This window comes from Bos grunniens, chromosome 12, assembly GCF_055505025.1.
Source record: "Bos grunniens cultivar Pamir isolate PY7600 chromosome 12, Bosgru_T2T1.0, whole genome shotgun sequence".
Classification (NCBI taxonomy): Eukaryota; Metazoa; Chordata; class Mammalia; order Artiodactyla; family Bovidae; genus Bos; species Bos grunniens.
In genome coordinates this window covers 76,963,957-76,986,653 of record NC_141176.1, presented here as the reverse complement: position 1 = coordinate 76,986,653, position 22,697 = coordinate 76,963,957, and the positions used below count along the sequence as shown (strand labels likewise).

The 22,697-nt window shown below is 43.6% G+C and overlaps 1 protein-coding gene across 1 annotated transcript in view; it reads left to right on the top strand.

Moving 5' to 3' along the window:
• LOC147361934 (ATP-binding cassette sub-family C member 4-like) overlaps window positions 1-22,697 on the top strand; it is a 219,558-nt gene that overhangs the window by 61,802 nt on the left and 135,059 nt on the right. The window contains 5 exon segments of the mRNA XM_086330254.1: window positions 4,394-4,488; window positions 4,711-4,797; window positions 13,584-13,680; window positions 20,214-20,411; window positions 21,726-21,866. Of these exon segments, the coding sequence (XP_086186380.1) occupies window positions 4,394-4,488; window positions 4,711-4,797; window positions 13,584-13,680; window positions 20,214-20,411; window positions 21,726-21,866 (618 nt within the window).

The following is a 22,697-nucleotide window of genomic DNA, read 5'->3' as shown; positions in this document are numbered from 1 at the left end:
TGCCCGACTCTTAGCGACTCCATGGACTGCAGCCTACCAGGCTCCTCTGTCCATGGGATTTTCCAGGCAAGAGTACTGGAGTGGGTTGCCATTGCCTTCTCCTATTCATTGTAGAGAAGAAGCCAATTCTGACTCCATGTTGAAACTATTTTGTTGACTTGTTTTTTTGTTGCTTTTGTTATTATAATCATACTGAATGTCCTACCTTAGAGAATCCTGCTCCTCTGCCTGTTAAACTAAAGTGCCTTTGTTCAGAATCCTGACCACCTGTAGATGGCAGGAAGGAAGAAATTAACACATCCTGTGCCTGAGTCTTGACATTCTAGGAGATTTGCAAGATTAATGGCCTTTTTACTTTGCTTCCACGCCTCCCCATCTCTGATCTATAAAAGAACCTGGCATCTAGACCCCGATAAGATGGTCATTCTGAGGCCCTAGCTTGGCATCTTCTCAGTAAGCGGGCTCCCCAGATAAATTCTCTTCTTCCTGGCCTCAACCACTTGTCTCTCTGGCCTATGTGGCGAGCAGAGTGAACTTGGATTCAGTAACAAATTGAGACCCCGGATATGCTGTGTCATGGGACTTCTCAGCACTGTTTGCATCTGGATGTTGGTCAGAACCCAATTTGATGATGTACCCTCTGCTGTTTCTATTTCTCTTTTCTTTTAATATTAGTATATTGAATAAGCTAGATAATTCTATAATAAATATTGGTATTATTTATTTGTATATAATGAGTGGCTTATTTTGTTAGCAAATCCTTTGAACCTGACATGAAAGTGAAAGCTTTCTACAAAACAGTGTTTCTACTGTAAGTCTCCATCATTGCTGAAGGGCCTTGGGTGAGCTTCTGGATGATGGCATCAAACCAGTGTCACTGTTTCCTAGTCTGCCTCTCATTTGTGTATCTATTTTTCAGTGAAAATTGGTGAAATTTAACTTAGAGGAAAATAACATGAATAAAAACACCTTCCTGTCAGTGGGAGGAATTGTAATATATGCTCAAGTCAGGCCTTTCCCTCTAATTTAATCAGAAAATGGTGACTAGGAAATTAGCCTGCCTTGGATTTTACTTCAAATCCTCTGAAATGCTTTGCCCATGTGGGGCTCATGCATGAATAATTTCAGAGTCACCAACACACTTCAAGTCCTACCACCAGAGTTGAAGAGAGCCTGTTTCTATCCCTTCATGTACTAATTAAAAGAGTGGATTTATGTGCCTTTTCTAGAGCATGGTTAAGATTTTTGTGTTATGATATGTCACTATTTTGAGAAAGAAACAAAAACAATGTAAAATCAAAGCATAAAAGCTAAGTGGAACAGTTTGCAAGGATTGTCATCAGTGAAATGGAGGCCAAGTAACTTGGGGGGGGTGTGTGTGTGTGTGTGTGTGTGTGTGTGTATGTATGTATGTATGTATGTATAAGGCTTGGAACCTGTCTTAAAATGGTTTGTTGTTGTTCATGAAAACCAAAGCAAGAGATGGTATTAATTTCTGAGCTCCAGAAAGAGAGGAAGTGACATAATGATGAATTTTCACAACAGAGCAATTGCTGCCCTTCATTGGATGCACCCAAGTTAAGCTCTGAGTGAGCAGGAAACCTGTGTGTGTCTTTATGTCTTGTGGCTGTCAGGGAGGGTTATGATGGAGACAGTCTCTATCTTTTCCTTGTGGTCGTGTGCTTTGCATGTTGTGATCCACACTATGCATGGGATCCCACTGTTGGTTTGAAGAGAAAATAGACATCAGTCACCAATAGCAAGTTATAATCAATTCATGTCCTTTTTCCATTTATGGAGGGTGTTCATACACTTCCTTCGATTCTCACAGCTTGAGTTTAGTGATTCTGGTTTCTGCAGCACATTATGTAGAAGAGGAAAATGAGACTTAGGGAGATCAGAGGACTTGTTTATCATGGAGACCCCAGTGTGCTAGTTTGCTTTCTCCGCAAATTTCTAAAGTAGAGACAGAAGTGAGGGCGTCATCTACAGAAAGGTACTGCTGTGTATCTTAGGTTGATGCCTGAGGGGTTTAATAGGTAATTTGAAGTAAAGATTTCCTGTGTAATAACTGTGTAACTTAAACCTGATTGTTACCTGGTCATTTTGGGGATTTTCTTGTCATTTAAAAAAAAATTTTCCCGGATACTCTGGGGAAAATAGACTGATTTGTCTACTTCTTAAATAATACTCAAATATAACTTATGATAGATTCCCAGATCCTCAAGCCAAAACTTCATATCCTTCTTAACTTTGAGTATTTCCTGCTTCCAAGGGCAAGGGTCTACTTAGTCCAACTGATCTGCTTGGTGTCCCTCAGCATGTTGTTTCTTTCCTTTTGGTTTTCCTGCCCAGCCTGCTCTTTCTGTTCCCATTTCTTATACAGACATCGTCTGTCACACTATGACTTGCCTTGAGTATCACTGTGAAGACTCAGGTCAGGTTTCATCCCTTCTCTGAAAATCAGAAGTGGAGACCAAGATCAGCAAAACTGGCAATTTAAGATAAAACAAGTCCCGTGTTTTCACCAGCCTGGACCACCAGTTCTCACACCTGTGTCTCTAGCACAGACCTTCACACTTGCATGTCCAGCTGCACAGTGATATCACTGAGAGGTCATTTCTGCTTGTCCACAAGAGAAGTGTCCTAAATCTGCCTCCATCATCATCTGCAACTCAATAAATGGTGACCCTGTCCTTCCACTTCCTCACCCCAAACATCACAGTCCTCTTCTCTTACAACCCATACCTGTCCTGTCAGCAGGTTTTACAGACTCCACCTTCCAAGTATGTCTGGAGTGTGACCCTGTCTCTCCATTTCCACTGCTCCCTAAATTATTCTAGTAGCCTCCTCCCTTGTATCTGCCTTCATCATTCCCCCCGCCCAAAAAATAAACCAATCTTACTGTCTGTTTATTGCAAAGCACAGAAGTGATTCCTTAAAAACCTCAGACCAGGTCCCTCCTTCCCTTCCCCTCCCCCCTTTACTGGCAGTGACACAAGTCTCCTGCTCTGTCTCTGCCCTGACTCCCCTCATTCTTACTCTGCTCTCCTGGTCTCCTTGTCCTGAACCCCTTGGGCATCTCCCTGTGGCCCCTGCACTCGCCCCTCCCTCTGTAAGGAGCAGCCTCTCCAGGTCTGCCTGAGCCTCTGCCCCTCCCCCCCAGATCTGCTCACAGCCCCCTCTGAGCAGAGGCCTCACACCCCAGTGTGGACTTCCTCCTTCACTCTCCATCCCCCTGAGCAGCTTCCTTTTCCTTCTCATCCTCAGTACTTGCGCTCAGGTTTATTTTCCATATTGTCTCTCTCACCATGGAGAGGAATTCTAGGGGTTCTGTTTCCTCATGGCTGAATTCACTGTTCTCAGAACAATGGCTCATGTATAGTCAATCCTCAATAAATACCTGTTGGAATGGTTAAATGCATAAATGCTTTGAAAAAATATAGAATGAAAACAAATGAAAAGCCCTGAGAAGTTTTTTAATTTTCCTTGTTACAGTTTCAGTTCAGTTCAGTTCAATCGCTCAGTCATGTCCGACTCTTTGGGACCCCATGAGTCGCAGCACGCCAGGCCTCCCTGTCCATCACCAACTCACGGAGTTCACTCAGACTCACGTCCATCGAGTCAGTGATACCATCCAGCCATCTCATCCTCTGTCATCCCCTTCTCCTCTTGCCCCCAATCCCTCCCAGCATCAGAGTCTTTTCCAATGAGTCAACTCTGCGTATGAGGTGGCCAAAGTACTGGAGTTTCAGCTTTAGCATCATTCCTTCCAAAGAAATCCCAGGGCTGATCTCCTTCAGAATGGACTGGTTGGATCTCCTTGCAGTCCAAGGGACTCTCAAGAGTCTTCTCCAACACCACAGTTCAAAAGCGTCAATTCTTTGGTGCTCAGCCTTCTTCACAGTCCAGCTCTCACATCCACACATGACCACAGGAAAAACCATAGCCTTGACTAGATGGACCTTTGTTGGCAAAGTAATGTCTCTGCTTTTGAATATGCTATTTAGGTTGGTCATAACTTTTCTTCCAAGGAGTAAGCGTCTTTTAATTTCATGGCTGCAGTCACAATCTGCAGTGATTTTGGAGCCCCTCCAAACAAAGTCAGCCACTGTTTCCATTGTTTCCCCATCTATTTCCCATGAAGTGATGGGACCGGATGCCATGATCTTCATTTTCTGAATGTTGAGCTTTAAGCCAACTTTTTCACTCTCCACTTTCACTTTCATCAAGAGGCTTTTTTAGTTCCTCTTCACTTTCTGTTTAGTCACTATGAAATAAGCCCATTGTTGTTGATTAAACACTTGTATGAAGAACTGATGCTAAAAGGTTAGGATGGCAGGAGAACACATTTTAAATCTTTTTCTTTTTTCCCTTTTCTATCTCCATACAGGATTTGCAGAATTTGAAGGAAAGAGATCTAACTGTGACAGGAGATGGAGGAACCCCACTGAGTGAAGGACAGAAAGCCCGGGTCAGCCTCGCCAGGTAAGTGGGGTTTCAGTTGCCATCCGCCCCTCCTCCTCTGCAGTTCCTAGTGGACCTGAGCACACAGACCCCGCTCACAAGGTGGTCCTCTGTGAAGCAGGGTCTTGGCCCTTTCCCTGGGCTTGTGGAAGGAACCTGGAGTTGTTAGACACCATCATGATTCAGAGATGAGACCCAGGCAATGTGAAGTGTCCTCTCCTGACGTCTCTCTATGTTTTCTAGAGCCGTGTATCAGGACGCAGACATCTACCTCCTGGATGATCCACTCAGTGCAGTGGACGCAAGAGTCAGCAGGCACTTGTTTGAACTGTGAGTTTGGTCCTGTTTTCTATCATCTCTGCTTTCCAGGAACCCTGTAGAGATCAGGGAAGAGAGCTCAGGAAAACCTTTGTGCTGGAGACTCAGCTCACTCTGTCCTGGTGTCCCTCCCTTCCCTCCACAGAAGACCCACCATCGAGAAATTTTGCATCATGATGAGGTCAGGACAGGAAAATACAGCAGTTGCTTCCAGTGTGTGTAGGACAGCGGGGTCCATGCTTTAGGGAGTGAGGGATACATGACAGATTCCCCCGTTACTTGCACTTGATGGATTCAGACATTGTGGATGGATCCAAACCCCAGGGATAAGAAGGATGATGTAAAGTTTTAAAATCAGAGAGTAGGATTTGGTAACCTGGTAACGGGCTGCCAATTCTTTTCCTTTGTCATTTGCTGAAGGCACATTAGAAGTGAATTTTTCAGTACAGATATAGGGCTTCCGTGGAAAGACCATGTTGGTTTATGCTTATTATTCTGTTGGTTTAGAAATACTTAGTAAAGTATTTACAAATGATTTAGAATTTACAGATGATTATTCCACATCTGAGTATGGCTCAATTATTTAACATTTCTTCATGGATGCTTACTAAAATTAATACTTAGACCCACATGTAGGGTTACTTGAATTTGAAACTCAGTATCTTTTGGAATCTTTCTGAAGTCCTGACTCTTACTTTGTGTTTCTGGAATTTGTTGTCAGTGGCTCTTTCTTGGCCACAGAACTCCTGGAGAACAGTTCTGTTGCTTCTCTGTCCCAACACATGCTGACTGAGTCCTCTGGTGGAGTCTAGACTGACATCTTTGAAAGTCTCATGAATTCGCTTTTTCTGAAGCAGCCTCCACATCTACCCCATGGTTAGTTCCCTTGCTGTTGTTCACCTTGTTAAAGACAATGAGCCTTCCAGCTGCATATCAGCACCCTGCTGTATGCACTGAGATCGATACCCTTACAGGTGTTTCTGCACAGAACCTGTTACTTTACAAGGAGGATAGTGATCCAGAAGAGGGGAAGGACCCACACTGGGCAGAATAAGGGAGACTAGGACACAGCCCTCATTCCTGCCACTAAGGAACCTGTCTCTGTGTGGAGCTTGTTAAGACAGATGCCAGGGGAAAGCTCAGCAGAGTCAAGGTTTAGAGAGTTTTGATACAGGATACAGTAAATGCTAAGTGGAAGTTGCAGCTGGAGACTTTCACTGAAGTTGGAAAGCTCCCTGTGCCCAGAGCTGGGAGGGAAGTGCCCTGGGGGCCTGCAGGCTGGGCAGGTGTGTGGAGGCTGAGAAGAGGACCCAGTTCCTTTGCTGAAGGAAGAGTAGAAGCTCAGGTATGGAGGGAGGAGGAAGCAGGGCTGTGAGGAGAACAGCAGGTATGTCCTTGTCTGAAGGAGGTGGGGTGTTTGGCAGAGAGAAGCTATTTGGAAATTCTCGCTGTCAGGTTCTGTGTTACTTTGCTGGGGCTGTCTGTCCAGGCTGCTCTCACAGGAGACCACAGCCTGGGCAGCTTATAAAAAACAGAAATTTATCCCTCAGGATTCTGGAGCCTGGAAAAGTCCAAGCTTAGGGTGCTGAGAGATTCAGCGTCTGGTGAGGGCACGATTCCCATGTCCTCACGTGGGGAAGGGGTGAGGGAGCCCTGTGGGTCCCCTTTATAAGGGCACTAATCTCTTTCATGTTTGCTCCACCCTCATGACCTGTCACCTCCCAATAGCTACACTTATAGTACACAGTAGGAATTAGGTTTCAATATATGAATTTTGAGGACAAAAACATTCAGTCTATAGCAAGTTGTTACAGTTGGGGTGCTTAAAGAACAGAAATTAATTTTCTCACAGTCCTTGAGGCTGGAAGTTGGCCGTGTAGGCAGGTTTGGTTTCTGATGAGAACGTTGTTCTTGGCTGCTGGTGGCGTCTGCCTCGCTGTGTCCTCATATGATCTCTGTCCATGTGCACCCCTGTCTCTGTCCTTTAAAAAAAATATTAAAATATAATTGATTTGTGTTATTATGTTAATTTCTTTGTATGGCAAAGCTACTCAGTTATATACATAGATACATTCTTTTTAATATTCTTTTCCATTATGGTTTATCTAGGAATATCAAATATAGCTCACTACACTATACTGTAGGACCTTGTTGTTTATCCATTCTATACATAATACTTCGCATTCTGCTAACCCCAAATTCCCAGTCCATCCCTCCCCACACCCCTTCCACCCATGCAACCATAAGTCTGTTCATTATGTCTGTGAGTCTGTTTCTGTTTTGTCAATAGGTTCATTATTGCCATATTTTAGATTCCACATGTAAGTGATATCATATGATATTTGTCTTTCTCGTTCTGACTTACTTCACTTAGTATGATAACCTCCAGGTCCATCCATGTTTCTGCAACTGGCATTCTTTTTCCTTTTTTTATGGCTGAGTAGTATTACATTCTCTCCATGTACCACAACCATTCGTCTGTTGGTGGACATTACGTTGTTTCCATGTTTGGCTATTGTGAATAGTGCTGCTATGAATATAAGGATACATGTCTTTTTTTTGGTGTATGGTTTTATGCATATATATGCCCAGGTTGGGATTACTGGAATATAAGGTAATTCTACTTTTAGTTTTCTGAGGATCCTCCATGCTGTTTTCTACAGTGCCTGAAGCAACTTTCATTCCCAGCAGTAGTGTAGGAGGGCTCCCTTTTCTTCACACTCTCTCAGCCATTGTTATTTTAGTGTTGACTATTCTAACTGGTGTGAGGTGATGCCTCATTGTAGTTTTGATTTGCATTTCTCTGATAATTCCCAAGGGTGAGCTCCTTTACATGTGCCTATTGGCCATCTGTATGTGTCTTTTGGAAAAGTGTCTATTTAGTCTTCTGCACATTTTTTGATCAGATTTTGTTGTTGTTCAGTTGTATGAGCTGTTTGTATATTTTAAAAATTAAGCCCTTGTTGGTCACATCATTTGCAGATATTTTTTCCCAGTCTATAGGTTGTCTCTTCATTGTGTTTATGGTTTCCTTTGCTGTGCAAAATCTTGTAAATTTGATTAGGTCCTATTTGTTTATTTTTTTAATTAAAAAAATAATTGTGGCCATACCTGGTCTTTGTTGCTGTGATGGTTTTTCTCTAGTTGTGACGAGCAGGCACTACTCTCTATTTGTGGTGTGTGGACTTCTCATTGAGATGGCTTCTCTTGTTGCAGAGTATGGGGTCCTGCATGTGTGGGCTCAGTGGTTCCAGCTCCTGGGCTCCAGAGCTCAGCAGGTGGGATCTTCTGGGACCAGGAATGGATCCTGTGTCTCCTGCACTGGCAGGTGGATTCTTTACCACTGAGCCACCGTATTTTTGTTTATATTTCTATTGCCTTAGAAGACTGACCTAAGAAAACATTGGTATAATTTATGTCGGAGAATATTTTGCCTTTAGTCTCTTCTAGGAGTTTTATGGTGTCATATCTAATGATAAAGTCTTTAAGCCATTTTTAGTTTATTTTGTGCATGGTGGGAGGGTGTGTTCTAACTTCTTTGATTTACATGCCTGTGTTTCTGTCCTTATGTCTTAGTCTCCTCTTCATCTAAGCACACCAGTCAGATCAGATTAGGTGCAATGTATTTAAGGGTAACAATTACTTCCTTATGGTCCCTGTCACCAAATTCTAAGGTGCTAATAACTAACATGACATGTGAATTTGAGGGGGATATGATTGGTGTAGAGCAGGCCTAGAATAGCAAAGTAAAAAGACTTCAGCAGAGTCAGTAGGTATGTGAGGAGCTCTGAGCTCTGGACACAAGGAGCTGGGATTCCACATCCACTAACTGCGGATTGTTAGACTTTGCTGAAAACTGCCCAAATATAAGATGTTCATAGTGTTGGGGTGATGAAAGAGTTGTGGAGATGGATGGTAGTGATGGCTGCACAACAATGTGAATGTACTTAATGCCACTATATGGCTATATGATTAAAATGGTAAATTTCATGTTAGGTATATTGTAACACACATACACACAAACCTGCATAGTAGCACTTAATCTTTGAGAACAGGAGAGAACAGGGTGAATGACACATGGCATGGCCTCCAGCTCGGATCTGACCCCCCTTTCCCAGCCTGTCCTGCTCATGACTTGAATTTTCCCTTAGAGAAGTGTCTTGTGTCTTGTCATGAGTTCAGTGACAGGCGCTAGTGCTGTGACAGGGATTCCTCACCCCCACCCTCCTGGTGTCATGAGTATCTTAGCCGCCTTGTTCCAAGTACCCCACCCTGAACTCACAAATGCGGTTACCCCATCTTGTGAGCATCTGCACATGTTCTCCATCAATGCAGGAACAGATTCTGTTGGTCATAGCATCCATGTCACAGGGAGAGGAGAGCAAGGCATTTTGGTGCCAAGTAGAGTGTGCTGATCACAGAAGTTCTCCTGAGTTCTTTTTCAAACACAGGAGATATTTATAAAATCCTCTCAAATATTTGGGTGTACCACTTTGGATATATACTTGATAGAAGCAAGCTTAAGACTGTTGTTCATAATCAGAACCACACACTCTCTCGGGAAATTTAAAGCAGAGAGTGTGAAAGCAATTTAGGAAACCACTCAGCAGCAACTGGAGAGTGTTCTCAAGTTAGAGAATCAGATGGAACAATATGCTGTGAGATATGGTGGTTGTGTGGAAACTTGGTCATGGGGAGGGTTTTGTATTAAAAGTGAATGAATTACACTTCTACTTGCTGTTAACAGTTTCCTTCAGTCATGAATTTATATCCAAGGTCATTGAGGTTCATGACTTTTACAACTTTATGCTGTGAACATGGTGGATTCTAGCACCTACAGAAGGTGAGGGGCCTTATATGAACTGATGCAGTCTCACCTGTGTCCAGCCATGGATCCCATCCTTGTTCAGCCCCATATCACCAGACCCCTGCCTCCTGCATCATCAGCTCTTGGGGTCTGTCCTAATCAGACTCCCACACTGCTGTCTACACAGCTCACCACATGTTCCAGCCCTTTATGGACACTGCCCACCCCCCACCTCCCACCCCCCACCCCGCCCCATTAAGGAAGCAGCTCCAGGTCCTCAAACAGGCTTGCTTCTTCTGCCCCCATCAGCTTTTCCAGCTCGTCCCCACACCCACTCGGTATCCAGCTGTGCTGGCTCTGTGGGGCTCCTTTCTCACCCCCGTCTGTCTGTACACACTGGTCCCTCTGTTCAGAGCCAGGGAGCAGTGCACAGGACACAGAAGGAAGGTGGAAGAAGGGACCTGCCATTCCCTCCTTCTCCTCCAGGGGCCGCCCTGCCCTTCGTCTTCCCACAGCCCTCAGTGGGTGCACTTGATGATTTATGAGTCCCCCTGCCACCTATAAACTATGAATGCAGGAAGGTGCCTTAGCCCAGCATCTTCTGTCCCAGGAACCCTGCACCTGCTGTGCCTTCTTCCAGAATGTTTCTCTAGATAGTCACAGGGCTCCCATGTCTCCACATCTAAGACAGCAACTCCCCTTGTTTTTCCTTCAGAGCACAGGTCACAGCCCAATAGCACATTTTCTATACTTGTTCAGGGTGTCCTCTACATGGTGCAGAGTATTCTCTTCTATCTTGACCTGTGGGTGGGTCCTCAGCACTTAGGACAGTGCCTGGCTCCTCAACAAACCTCTGCTGATTGAATGAATGGAGGTGGGGACTCTCTCTGTCTTATTTGTATCACCTTCACCACGGGATGTGTCCCCTCTTAATACAGCCCTTATATAGGATTATATGTGGGATCATAGAATTAACACAGCCTTTATATAGGAATAACTGTTATTCAACTGGTTGCTGACTCAATCATTTCTATTGCATGACTTGGAAATCTTTACAAACTTGGAAAAGAGTGTATTGTTCTAGTGACTTGCATGAAAGCATTATTTAGGAAAAGTTCCAAGCCATCAACTGATCACTTCATTGTAATTATTTGTATTACCTTATCTGTGATGGAATGTTAGGAAGAAAACATCTTAAAACTTTTGGGTTGATTCATTTTGGACGTAACACCCCATCATATTTGATTAACATCCACCTTTAGGGACTATTGGCAGGCAATTATGAATTAAGGAGAAAAAATTCTGTTTGAAAACTTTAGTTCTAAGTTGAAAAGGTGTTAATCAAGAAACAGGTACAAACACTGAGCTGACAGATGTCAAAAGGTGAGAATGAATCCTTTTGGACTTAACAAAGCAATGGTGTATGTTTCTACATCCAGGGGTCTTGCTTTTGATCACAGACCCAGTGTCCAGAGTGTCCCCTTAGGACTTTTCTATCCTGAGTCCAAAGCACATGACTGCTTGTGGTTATGGAGGAGTGAAGAAGGGGCCTGACCTTTACTGAGTGGATTGGTGGTTTGATTTGTCAGAATGTGTGGATGAGTTGTCATTGACCTTGTTTGAGATGAAGAAATTGAGGTTGGGTTGCTCATCTGACGTCAGTTTTGTGAGAGGAGCTGAGATGCAGTCTGCTGGCTCCAGACTCTCCATCTGACTCACTCACAGGCTGAGCTGTGGCCCAGGTTCCTGAGATTTGCTCTGTGAGGGGCGGGGGCACCCAGAGTACCTGCCTGGAGCCCTGCCTGTGGTCACCAGGGCCCCAGACTCAGCCATTTGCTTCCCTGGAGGGGTTGTGAACCCTGTGGGATGAGACTACAGCTGAGTCCCTAGAGGTCTACGTTTGAAATGTAGGAGTAGTTTTTTTTTACTGTGAAAAAAATTTAAGGTTGAAGACTGAGGGTGTCTTGACTAAGAGAACTGATAGGTCCTCTGAGCCACTGGATGATTTCCACTGTGATTTGGGCCATTTGGATTCTGTTCTTTTACTTTTATGTTTGGAAGGTGTTCAGTCCTAATGAAAGAAGACTTGCTTCCTAGATGGAACTGGGATTGTTGTAGAGAGTGACAGAGGCCATGCTGACATTTATTTTATATCTAACATTCTTTGGGAAGAAGTGTCTAACAAATGCACTCTGGCAAAGATTACCAAGAATTGATTAATTTTTTGTTGTGAATATTTACATCATTTGCCGGGGTCCAGCCTCGGCTGATCCAGGGAGTTCAAAGCGGGGACGGCATTGGAGAGGATCAGGATACAAAAACTTCAATTAGATATTAATTAAAGATGTAAAGAGTAATAGAATGAGGATAGCTCAGTAGGAAAATTCAGTGGAGAAAAGAGGCTGAGTAGCTTGGTTTACACGGGAGACCAATAAAACTTCAAGACAAGAAGCTTGCACCACTTACGTAAGCTGCAGGCGTCCTTCTATTCTCCCGAAGGAGAGGAGACACTGAGGCCTCCCCAGTCGGATCTTAGAAGCCCAGGCATAATTAGTAAGCATGGTGGGTTCCGCGCTCCAGATGGAGACTCAGCCAGAGTGAGAGAGAGAGCGACATGGGGAGACCAGTATTTCGAGAAACTGATCCCAATTATTTATTTTCCATGGTCTACTTTTATACACTGAGATGTTATTCAAAAGTCACGCGGGGTCAGCAGTCCTGACTTTTATCAAAGTCAGGTGCTTCATACAAATGTATACAGAGGTCTTAGGGGTGTTACATCATCTTCTGGCCAGGGGGCCTGCTGACAATTTATGACCCTCTCCTTGTGACAGCGGTCAGTCAACCAGGACACTTATTTCTCCAGGGGTGATTATTCTTAAAACAGACTCCACCCAAATAAAGTTACATTCCTATAGGGTGAGGGTGTAGTGGGTTTTAGTTAAGGAAAGAATTTACTTAGCCTAAGGTCTAACGTGACTAATATCAAAGGTTAATACTTATTTCTTCTGTATATTCATTAATGTGTGTAAGGGCAGGGGGTATGGAGACTTAGCAACAAACATTGGCTCAACAAATGAAAAACCCTTCACCAATACAATTTCTAATCAGCCCATTATACTTATACTAATAGTTTTCTAACTTTTCTAAGGAACCTGTTTTTAGAAGGTTTAAAGCATCTCGTGCCTCTCACGGTTGGGAGGCTGTGAGCAATCACATGTGGCTGAACAAGCCTGTCAGGCAGGCTAGAGAACCTTCAGAGGAGTTTGTAGGTTAAAACACTCTTGTCACACCCAGGAGTTTTTATTAACTGGAACTCTAGGTTAACTCCTTCTCTGAAAGAGGTGGTGGGGGACAGCCCCCTGTAAAGTCAGAGGTGTAGGTGGGAGCACAAAATGATAAAGCAGGCAGGCTCTGGTTATGGGGGTAGATGCTCGAGGATTTCCAGGGGGACTCCTGAGGCTCGATCCGACCTTTGTGTATGTCGAGCCTCCTTCCTCATGACCTTTGCCATGGGTGGAGTGCCTCACGCTGACCCCCAATAATCATTAATTATAAATAATCATCTAGAAAGCTAAGAATGTACACATTTTTAAATGACATGGCTCCCTCTTCTCCTATTCCCAAATAGTGATAAAATAGTGTTTTAGTTTAGTCAAGTTTTGAAATCTCAGTATTACTCAGTTGTTTTCCTTTATGAAACATGTAAATAATTGTTAAGCTGAGTTTTAGAGGAAAAGACTTAGCTGTTAGTGCCACCTTCACTGGACTGATTTTAAGAATTTTTTGTAGCAGTAGATTCAAATTTGCTGCTGATAAATTTAAGAACCTAGTTGGATTAATTGACTATGTTTATTTATTATTGATTTGGCATTTAAACTAAAGATCTTTGGTTGCTATGTGGTCTTTGTCTCACTGTTTTTAAAATATGTTTTCAGTTTAAGGCACTCCATTAATGTGCTTTTGATTTCTGTACCTTTTACATTTATAGGTGTGTTCGTCAGGCCTTGAAGGAGAAGATCACAATTTTAGTCACTCATCAGTTGCAATACCTAAAAGATGCAAGTCAGATTCTGATATTGAAAGATGTAAGTAATTTCTAGAAGTCTGTGGAATTGCTAGCCCTCAGATGTGTTGGGAGAAGGCAATGGCAACCCACTCCAGTACTCTTGCCTGGAAAATCCCATGAACGGAGGAGCCTAGTAGGCTGCAGTCTGTGGGGTCACAAAGAGTCAGACACGACTGAGCGACTTCACTTTCACGCATTGGAGAAGGAAATGGCAACCCACTCCAGTGTTCTTGCCTGGAAAATCCCAGGGATGGAGCCTGTTTGGGCTGCCATCTATGGGGTCGCACAGAGTCGGACACAACTGAAATGACTTAGCAGCATCAGCAGCAGCAGTAACAGCAGTGTTGAAGGACAGACCTCCTTTCTGGTCACTTTCCTTGGATTCATGGTAAACACCCTCTTCTCCCTCAGTTTTTCACCCTCTTCTCAGAGCTGGTGTTCACACCTTGGAGGATGAATCTAAAGCTCTGTAGAAGTGTCACTATTACACTCTAAGCCATATAAACCCTAGGTGTGTAAGAGTGCAACCACAGGATTATTGAATCATCCCTGCTCTAATGAAGTTTGTTAAGGATAATGATGCAGTTTTATTTAGAACTTTTTATTTTCCTCTTCCGTGACTTAAGTCAAAGTGTATTACTTACAAATTAGAGATTCTAAGATCTGTTGGTATCCAAGAGATTCTCATACATAGTTTGCCTAAAGAGCATCTTCCATTAACTCCAGAAGTGAGGTTGGGTAGCCGAGCACCTGCATCAGAGATGCCCTCTCTGCTGGTGTCTCCAGTTGCTAGTCTCCCTGCCCAGGTCTCTTGTGTGTGCAGCAGGAGGACAAGGCTCTGCCTTCACAGGGCTCCTGTTCTTATGGGGACAGATGTGCCAAAGAGGGAGTGAGAGTGACATCCTAGCCTCTCTAAAAAGCTGGTGCCTAATGGGGTCTGAGTGACATGAAGGTAGGGGTCACACAGTCATCTAGGGGAGGGGTCTGCGGCAGGGAGTCCTGAGGAAGGAGCTGAACTGGCAGGTTGGAGGAACAGCAGGAAGACAAGTGTGTCTGAGGAGAGTGAGCAGGGGATGTGGAGGGAGCTGGTCTCTGAGCAGTGGCCAGGGGACGGGAACTGGCATGGAAGTCTTGGATGGCCCAGAGCAGAGGAGCAATGTGGTCTGATATCAAATTTGAGAGATTTCTCTGATGGTCACTGGAGGGGTGACAGGAGAAGCAATTCCAGGTCTTAGTAAAGCTGAGAAGACAGAAATGTGGACTCAGGCTAGAGTATCAGCTTCTAGAGCTGCTGTAACCAAGTACTGCCAACTGGGTGACTTAAAACAGCAGAAGTTTATCGTCTCCCTGCTCTGGAGGCTACGGGTCCCAAATCCAGGTGCTGGCAGGGCTGTGTTCTCCCTGAAGGCTCCAGGGGAGAATCCTTCCTTCCAGCCTCTGGTGTTTGCCAGCCTTCCTTGTGTTCTTTGGCTTCCAACTGCAGCACTATGTTCTCTGCCTCTGATACCACTTGGCCATTGTCCCTGTGTCTGGGCCTCTTCTCATAAGATCATCAGTCATATTGGATTTAGGGTCACCCTGCACCAGTGCGGCCTCATCTTAACTTGATTACATCTGGAAAGACCCTGTTTCCAAATAAGGTTATGTTTACAGGTGTCACGTTTGAACTTATCTTTTTGAGGAGGCAGCACCATCCGACCCACAGCTCCTAGCATAGTTGGGAGGTGGGGTTTAGTGAGAAGTTTTCAGACTTGGTGGTAGTTCGATGCTTCACTTTTTGGCTCATTTACATCTGGTCCTCAGCATCTTTTTCTTTAGCACCTGAATGTTCCACAGAACCTTGGTCAGATACTTGACTTATGAAATAAATCTCTGCTCCAAGAAAGATTATTAAAATACAGAACCTCTGTCTCTCTGGAAACAGTTGCATGTGTCTCCTCTAGGAATGTGACTCCTCTCCACCCCTGAAGGAATGGGGAGAGGAGCAAAGATTTTTCAAGCTTGAGAGCAGTTGACTTCATGTACAAAAGGGGCACTTCTAGTGTGTAAATCCCAGTGTTGACAGTGTTATGAGCACAGGATTCGTGGGCAGGAGAATAACCTACTTACCAGTCCCTAGATGTTTTCAGTTCAGTTCAGTCGCTCAGTTGTGTCTGACTCTTTGGGACCCCATGAATTGCAGCACGCCAGGCCTCCCTGTCCATCACCAACTCCCAGAGTTCACTGAGACTCACGTCCATCGAGTCAGTGATGCCATCCAGCAATCTCATCCTCTGTCGTCCCCTTCTCCTCTTGCCCCCAATCCCTCCCAGCATCAGAGTCTTTTCCAATGAGTCAACTCTTCGCATGAGGTGGCCAAAGTACTGGAGTTTCAGCTTTAGCATCATTCCTTCCAAAGAAATCCCAGGGTTAATCTCCTTCAGAATGGACTGGTTGGATCTCCTTGCAGTCCAAGGGACTCTCAAGAGTCTTCTCCAACACCACAGTTAAAAAGCATCAATTCTTCGGTGCTCAGCTTTCTTTATAGTCCAACTCTCACATCCATACATGACCACTGGAGGAAACCATAGCCTTGACTAGACGGACCTTTGTTGGCAAAGTAATGTCTCTGCTTTTGAATATGCTATCTAGGTTGGTCATAACTTTCCTTCCAAAGAGTAAGCGTCTTTTAATTTCATGGCTGCAGTCACCATCTGTAGTGATTTTGGAGCCCAGAAAAATAAAGTCTGACACTGTTTCCACTGTTTCCCCATCTATTTCCCATGAAGTGATGGGACCAGATGCCATAATCTTTGTTTTCTGAATGCTGAGCTTTAAGTCAACTTTTTCACTCTCCACTTTCACTTTCATCAAGAAGCTTTTGAGTTCCTCCTCACTTTCTGCCATAAGGGTGGTGTCATCTGCATATCTGAGGTTATTGATATTTCTCCTAGCAATCTTGATTCCAGCTCATGCTTCTTCCAGTCCAGCGTTTCTCATGATGTACTCTGTATATAAGTTAAATAAGCAGGGGGACAATATACAGCCTTGACGTACTCCTTTTCCTATATGGAACCAGTCTGTTGTTCCATGTCCAGTTCTAACTGTTGCTTCCTGACCTGCATAACAGGTTTCTCAAGAGGCAGGTCAGGTGGTCTGGTATTCCCATCTCTTTCAGAATTTTCCACAGTTTATTGTGATCCACACAGTCAAAGGCTTTGGCATAGTCAATAAAGCAGAAATCGATGTTTTTCTGGAACTCTCTTGCTTTTTCCATGATCCAGCAGATGTTGGCAGTTTGATCTCTGGTTCCTCTGCCTTTTCTAAAATCAGCTTGAACATGAGGAAATTCACAGTTCACATATTGCTGAAGCCTAGCTTGGAGAATTTTGAGCATTACTTTACTAGCATGTGAGATGAGTGCAATTGTGTGGTAGTTGGAGCATTCTTTGGCATTGCATTTCTTTGGGATTGGAATGAAAACTGACCTTTTCCAGTCCTGTGGCCACTGCTGAATTTTCCAAATTTGCTGGCATATTGAGTGTAGCACTTTCACAGCATCATCTTGCAGGATTTGAAATAGCTCAACTGGAATTCCATCACCTCCACTAGCTTTGTTCGTAGTGATCTTTATAAGGCCCACTGGACTTCACATTCCAGGATGTCTGGCTCTAGGTCAATGATCACATCATTGTAATTATCTGGGTCGTGAAGATCTTTTTTGTATAGTTCTGTGTATTCTTGCCACCTCTTCTTAATATCTTCTGTTATGTCTATACCGTTTCTGTCCTTTATCAAGCCCATCTTTGCATGAAATGTTCCCTTGGTATATCTAATTTTCTTGAAGAGATCTCTAGTCTTTCCCATTCTGTTGTTTTCCTCTATTTCTTTTTATTGTTCGCTGAGGAAGGCTTTCTTATCTCTTCTTGCTATTCTTTGGAAATCTGCATTCAGATGCTTATATCTTTCCTTTTCTCCTTTGCTTTTCACTTCTCTTCTTTTCACAGCTATTTGTAAGGCCTCCCCAGACAGCCATTTTGCTTTTTTGCGTTTCTTTTCAACGGGGATGGTCTTGATTCCTGTCTCCTGTACAATGTCACGAACCTCATTCCATAGTTCATCAGGCACTCTATCTATCAGATCTAGGCCCTTAAATCTATTTCTCACTTCCACTGTATAATCATAAGGGATTTGATTTAGGTCATACCTGAATGGTCTAGTGGTTTTCCCTACTTTCTTCAATTTAGGTCTGAATTTGGTAATAAGGAGTTCATGATCTGAGCCACAGTCAGCTCCCAGTCTTGTTTTTGTTGACTGTATAGAGCTTCTCCATCTTTGGGTGCAATGAACATAATAAATCTGATTTTGGTGTTGACCATCTGATGATGTCCATGTGTAGAGTCTTCTCTTGTGTTGTTGGAAGAGGGCGTTTGCTATGACCAGTGCATTTTCTTGGCAAAACTCAGTTAGTCTTTGCCCTGCTTCATTCAGTATTCCAAGGCCAAATTTACCTGTTACACCAGGTATTTCTTGACTTCCTACTTTTGCATTCCAATTCCCTATAATGAAAAGGACATCTTTTTTGGGTGTTAGTTCTAAAAGGTCTTGTAGGTCTTCATAGAACCGTTAAACTTCAGCTTCTTCAGCATTATTGGTTGAGGCATAGACTTGGATTACTGTTATATTGAATGGTTTGCCTTGGAAATGAATGTTTTAGATGTTTTAGAGTCCCCTATTGCTTCCGTTGAGGGCACTGCCCCCAGTTTTAGTACTTACAAAATAACTGTTTGTCCACTGGTGGGCACTCTTGGATGAGTTGGAGTCCATCCTCATTGTTGGGTCTCTCTCTTGTAGCAGAGGGGAGATGGCTACCCCCTTGTCCCCTCAGAATTGTCAGCACTTGGCTGCTGAGTGAAATTTCTGTCTTAATACTTCTAGTCATTTCATTGTGCATATTAGAGATATGAAGTTGTGAGTGGTGATTTTATTAAAGAGGTATGTGTATTTTTCCTGCCAAGTGGAACAAGACACAATATATCCTGCATAATTTTCTAGTTCTGCAGTATCAGATGGTACCCAGATGCTTCACTGGGTTTCTCCCAGTCGCTCACCTCAAGACATAGGGTGAGAGGGGTCCTAGCTAGGGTCCTGGGCCATCTTCTTCCACCTGACCTGCATTAACCAGAGCTGCTCTCATTTGATGAGTTTTGCATCCTGAGAATTTTTTCCCTAAAGTTTTATTTGCCACTCAATGATCACCTGAATCTTATTTCAGGGTCAGAAATAGTGAAACATCTGCACATTATTTTGACTTTATAAGGGAGGGAAACTGCAATGATGTGTCACATGTGTTCAAAGAACATGATTAGATTGGCTGTAGTTTAAGCAGCTGCCTGATTGGGGAAGCCTGGTTGGTTGCTTGTGTTCGGTTGGTGTGAAGTTTTCTCTTGCATCTGTGTGCACTGATTGTGGCTTAGGTTTTGGTTTGCAGGCGCAGACTGTCAAGGCATTAGAGCCATCCCAACCTCATGGCCTCTTTGTTTAATTATTTTAACAGATGGAATATTGAATTTTCATTTGGGAACTTTGTTGATCCTTGTGTCTCTCTAATGCACTCTAAGTCCTCCAGACAGTTGTAAGGACCATGAATATGCAGCTTATGGGTTCCCTGTTCAAGGCTGGTTCCTACATGTCCTGTCCCAGCCGGGGCACATGATACTGTGATAGTAAAGGTGGTCAGTTAAATTTAATGAGCGACTGTTACGTATGCAGATGTGCTTGTGCCCACCTCTGTGTCAGTAATTTTCTTTTCTGGAATACTCTCCCCAGGGTTTTAATTTTTTTAAAATTTTGCTTGTCACGTGAGGTTTCTCTGAGTTCTCTTGTCTCTAGAGATTGTGCTGATCCTCCCAGCAACTTCTGTACTTCTTGCTTCCCTAAGTGTCCATGGTAGTTATGTGAACAGCCTCCATTTTTAACCCACAAGCACACATTTCTTTCAAATACCCCAGCACTTAACACAGGGTTTGGCAGAGAACAGAATGCTCAGTTCTGTTTGAGTTGGCTATATTTCTCAACAAGAATTCTAGACCCAGGTATCTTTTATTTTCTTCAAAAATAATAATTTAAGAAAAGATAACATTTCATGCAGAGAAGGCAATGGCACCCCACTCCAGTACTCTTGCCTGGAAAATCCCATGGATGGAGGAGCCTGGAAGGCTGCAGTCCATGAGGTCACACAGAGTTGGACACGACTGAAGTGACTTAGCAGCAGCAAATTTCTTGATTAGTATTCCGGTTGGTTTAATATTATCGAGGGCTTCCCTGGTGGCTCAGATGGTAAAGAATCTGCCTGCAATGTGGGAGACCCGGCTTCAATCCCTGGGTCAGGAAAATCCTTGGAGAAGGGAATGGCAACCAACTCCAGTATTATTGCCTGGAGAATCCCATGGACAGTGGAGCCTAGCAGGCTACAGTCCATGGTGTTGAAATGAGTCAGACACAACTGAGCAGCTAACAATATTATCCAATGTAAATTAATTCCTCTCAATTTTTTTTTTTATTTTATTTTAGGACAAAACAGTGGAAAGGGGGACTTACTCTGAGTTCCTGAAATCTGGGGTAGATATTTTTTCCCTTTTTGAGAAGAGAAATAAGCAGCCTGGATCATCTCCAGTTCTAGGAACTCCTACTCTGATCTCCGAGTCTTTGGTTCGGTCTCCATCGTCTCCCAGACCCTCCTTAAAAGATGCAGTTCCAGAAGACCAAGATGTGAGTTTCTATCCTGCAGAATGCCCGAATCTGTCTGCTTTTGGTGGCCTCATGGACCCCAGTCTGCTCTGCTCATGACATGTTTATTTGTCCCAAAGTAGGCCCTAAGGTTCCCAAAGTCTTATTCCATGGAATGGATAGAAGAACATGAAAGGAGCAAGCCTGCTTGGAGTTCCCCTTTGGGTGTAGGTTAGAGAATCTTATGGGGACCAGGAGTGGGTGCACTGCTGTGAATTTCTGGGTGCTTGTGGCTCACACTGAAATAAGAACTCTTCAATTTACCATAGTTACATCCTACTTGCTCTGGTGGCCCCTGGGTTCCCTTATGCATCCAGAGGCTTAATGTGAAGACACCTTTAGATGAGGCCTCCTGTGATCACATTAAATCAGCTTCTTTTCCTATATGTTGGAATGTCTGGCACTGCAGGTGACTGATGGTAGTATTTTGCCCTATTGTCAGAGGTAACATGTGCAAAGGACCTGACACATGGTAGACACTTTGGAGTTAGTTTCCGTCTTCACCTTTCTTACCAGTCAAGACCAACAACCACATCTTATCCACCTTGAATCCCAGTGGCCAGCATAGAGCTGTGGACATCCTAGCCTCCTGTGACTATAATGCATTTTAAGTCCTCCAGACAGAAATGCAGAAATGCACTAGATCTCCCTTAAAAACATACACAGATATTTCTCAATATCCAAACCGAGGAGCCTGGATAATTCTGTTAAGCATTCAGATTAGTTATTCAGTTTCTAAACTAGGAATCACTCTCTGAAGTTTAAGAACTAAATAGATTCAGATCAAAAGTCCCTCTGCTATCCAGATTTTCATGACTCTTACCCACTGTATGAACTTAGTTTATTGCATTTGTCTAGTATTTTAATCCCCAACTACAGTTAAACTTTCCATAATTGAGTGATACAAGTCATCCAGAGAGATACATTAATTCCATATCATTTTACACATTATTTTAGAACAAGCTTCTGCATTTGTCCTTGAATCAGGTAGGCTGTACTTGTGCTGACAGTCATGGTTGACTTTAAGCAAACTCATCCAGCAGTGCATAACCTTGTGAAAATGATGTTTCCTTATTTCTAATAGATTTCTAGTAGTGGGATAGCTGGGTAAACACCTATGTGTTTTGGCCAGATATTCCCACACCCTTCTCCATGGGAGATGGACCATCTTGTACTCTTACCAGTGTATGAAATGTGTCTGTTTTCTACAGCTTTGCAGTGAGGCCATTGTTGAACTCTTGAAATTTGGAGTTCATCATTTAAAATTTATCTCTCACTGCCATTTTCCCCTTCCAGACTGAGAATATACAAGTTACACTACCTCTAGAGGACTATTTGGAAGGAAAAGTTGGTTTTAAGACCTATAAGAATTACTTCACAGCTGGTGCTGGCTGGCCCCTCATCACCTTCCTTATTCTAGTAAACATTGCAGCTCAGGTACGTAAGGGCATTTATTTTGGTTTGTGCACTCAGATTGATAATTACATACTATTTATACTGTATTTTGGACTTCCCCGGTGGCTCAGATGGTAAAGCGTCTGTCTACAATGCAGGACACCTGGGTTCGATCCCTGAGTCAGGAAGATTCCCTGGAGAAGTAAATGGCAACCCACTCCAGTACTCTTGCCTAGAAAATCCCATGGACGGAGGAGCCTGGTGCAGGCTACTGCCCATGAGGTCGCAAAGAGTCGGACACGACTGAGCAACTTCACTTTCACTATACTGTATTTTATAATTATTTTTAGATGTGTGTATTAAGAGATTTATTTTGAAAAACCAGCTGAGGTTGTGCATTCTAGCTGGGTGAATCTGAAATCAGGAAGGCAGGTCTGCAAGCTAGAAGCTCAGGCAGGCGCTGACCCTGCTGACTTGAGGCAGAATTTCTTCCTCCCCCTGGAAGCCTCAGGTATTGCTCTTCAGGCCTCTGTCTGACTGAACAAGGCTGCCACAAAATTTATTACTCCATCTTTCAGTCTACTTGGATTTGCATTGAAATACATTAGCAAAGAGCTGACTCATTTGAAAAGACCCTGATGTTGGGAAAGATTGAAGGCAGGAGGAGAAGGGGACGACAGAGGATGAGATGGTTAGATGGCATCACCAACTCAGTGGACATGAGTTTGGGTCAACTCCTGGAGTTGGTGATGGATAAGGAGGCCTGGCATGCTGCGGTTCATGGGGTTACAAAGAATCAGACATGACTGAGTGACTGAACTGACTGACATTACATGTGGGGAGCAGTGTCTTCTGGGGAAAAGGGGATCTGTT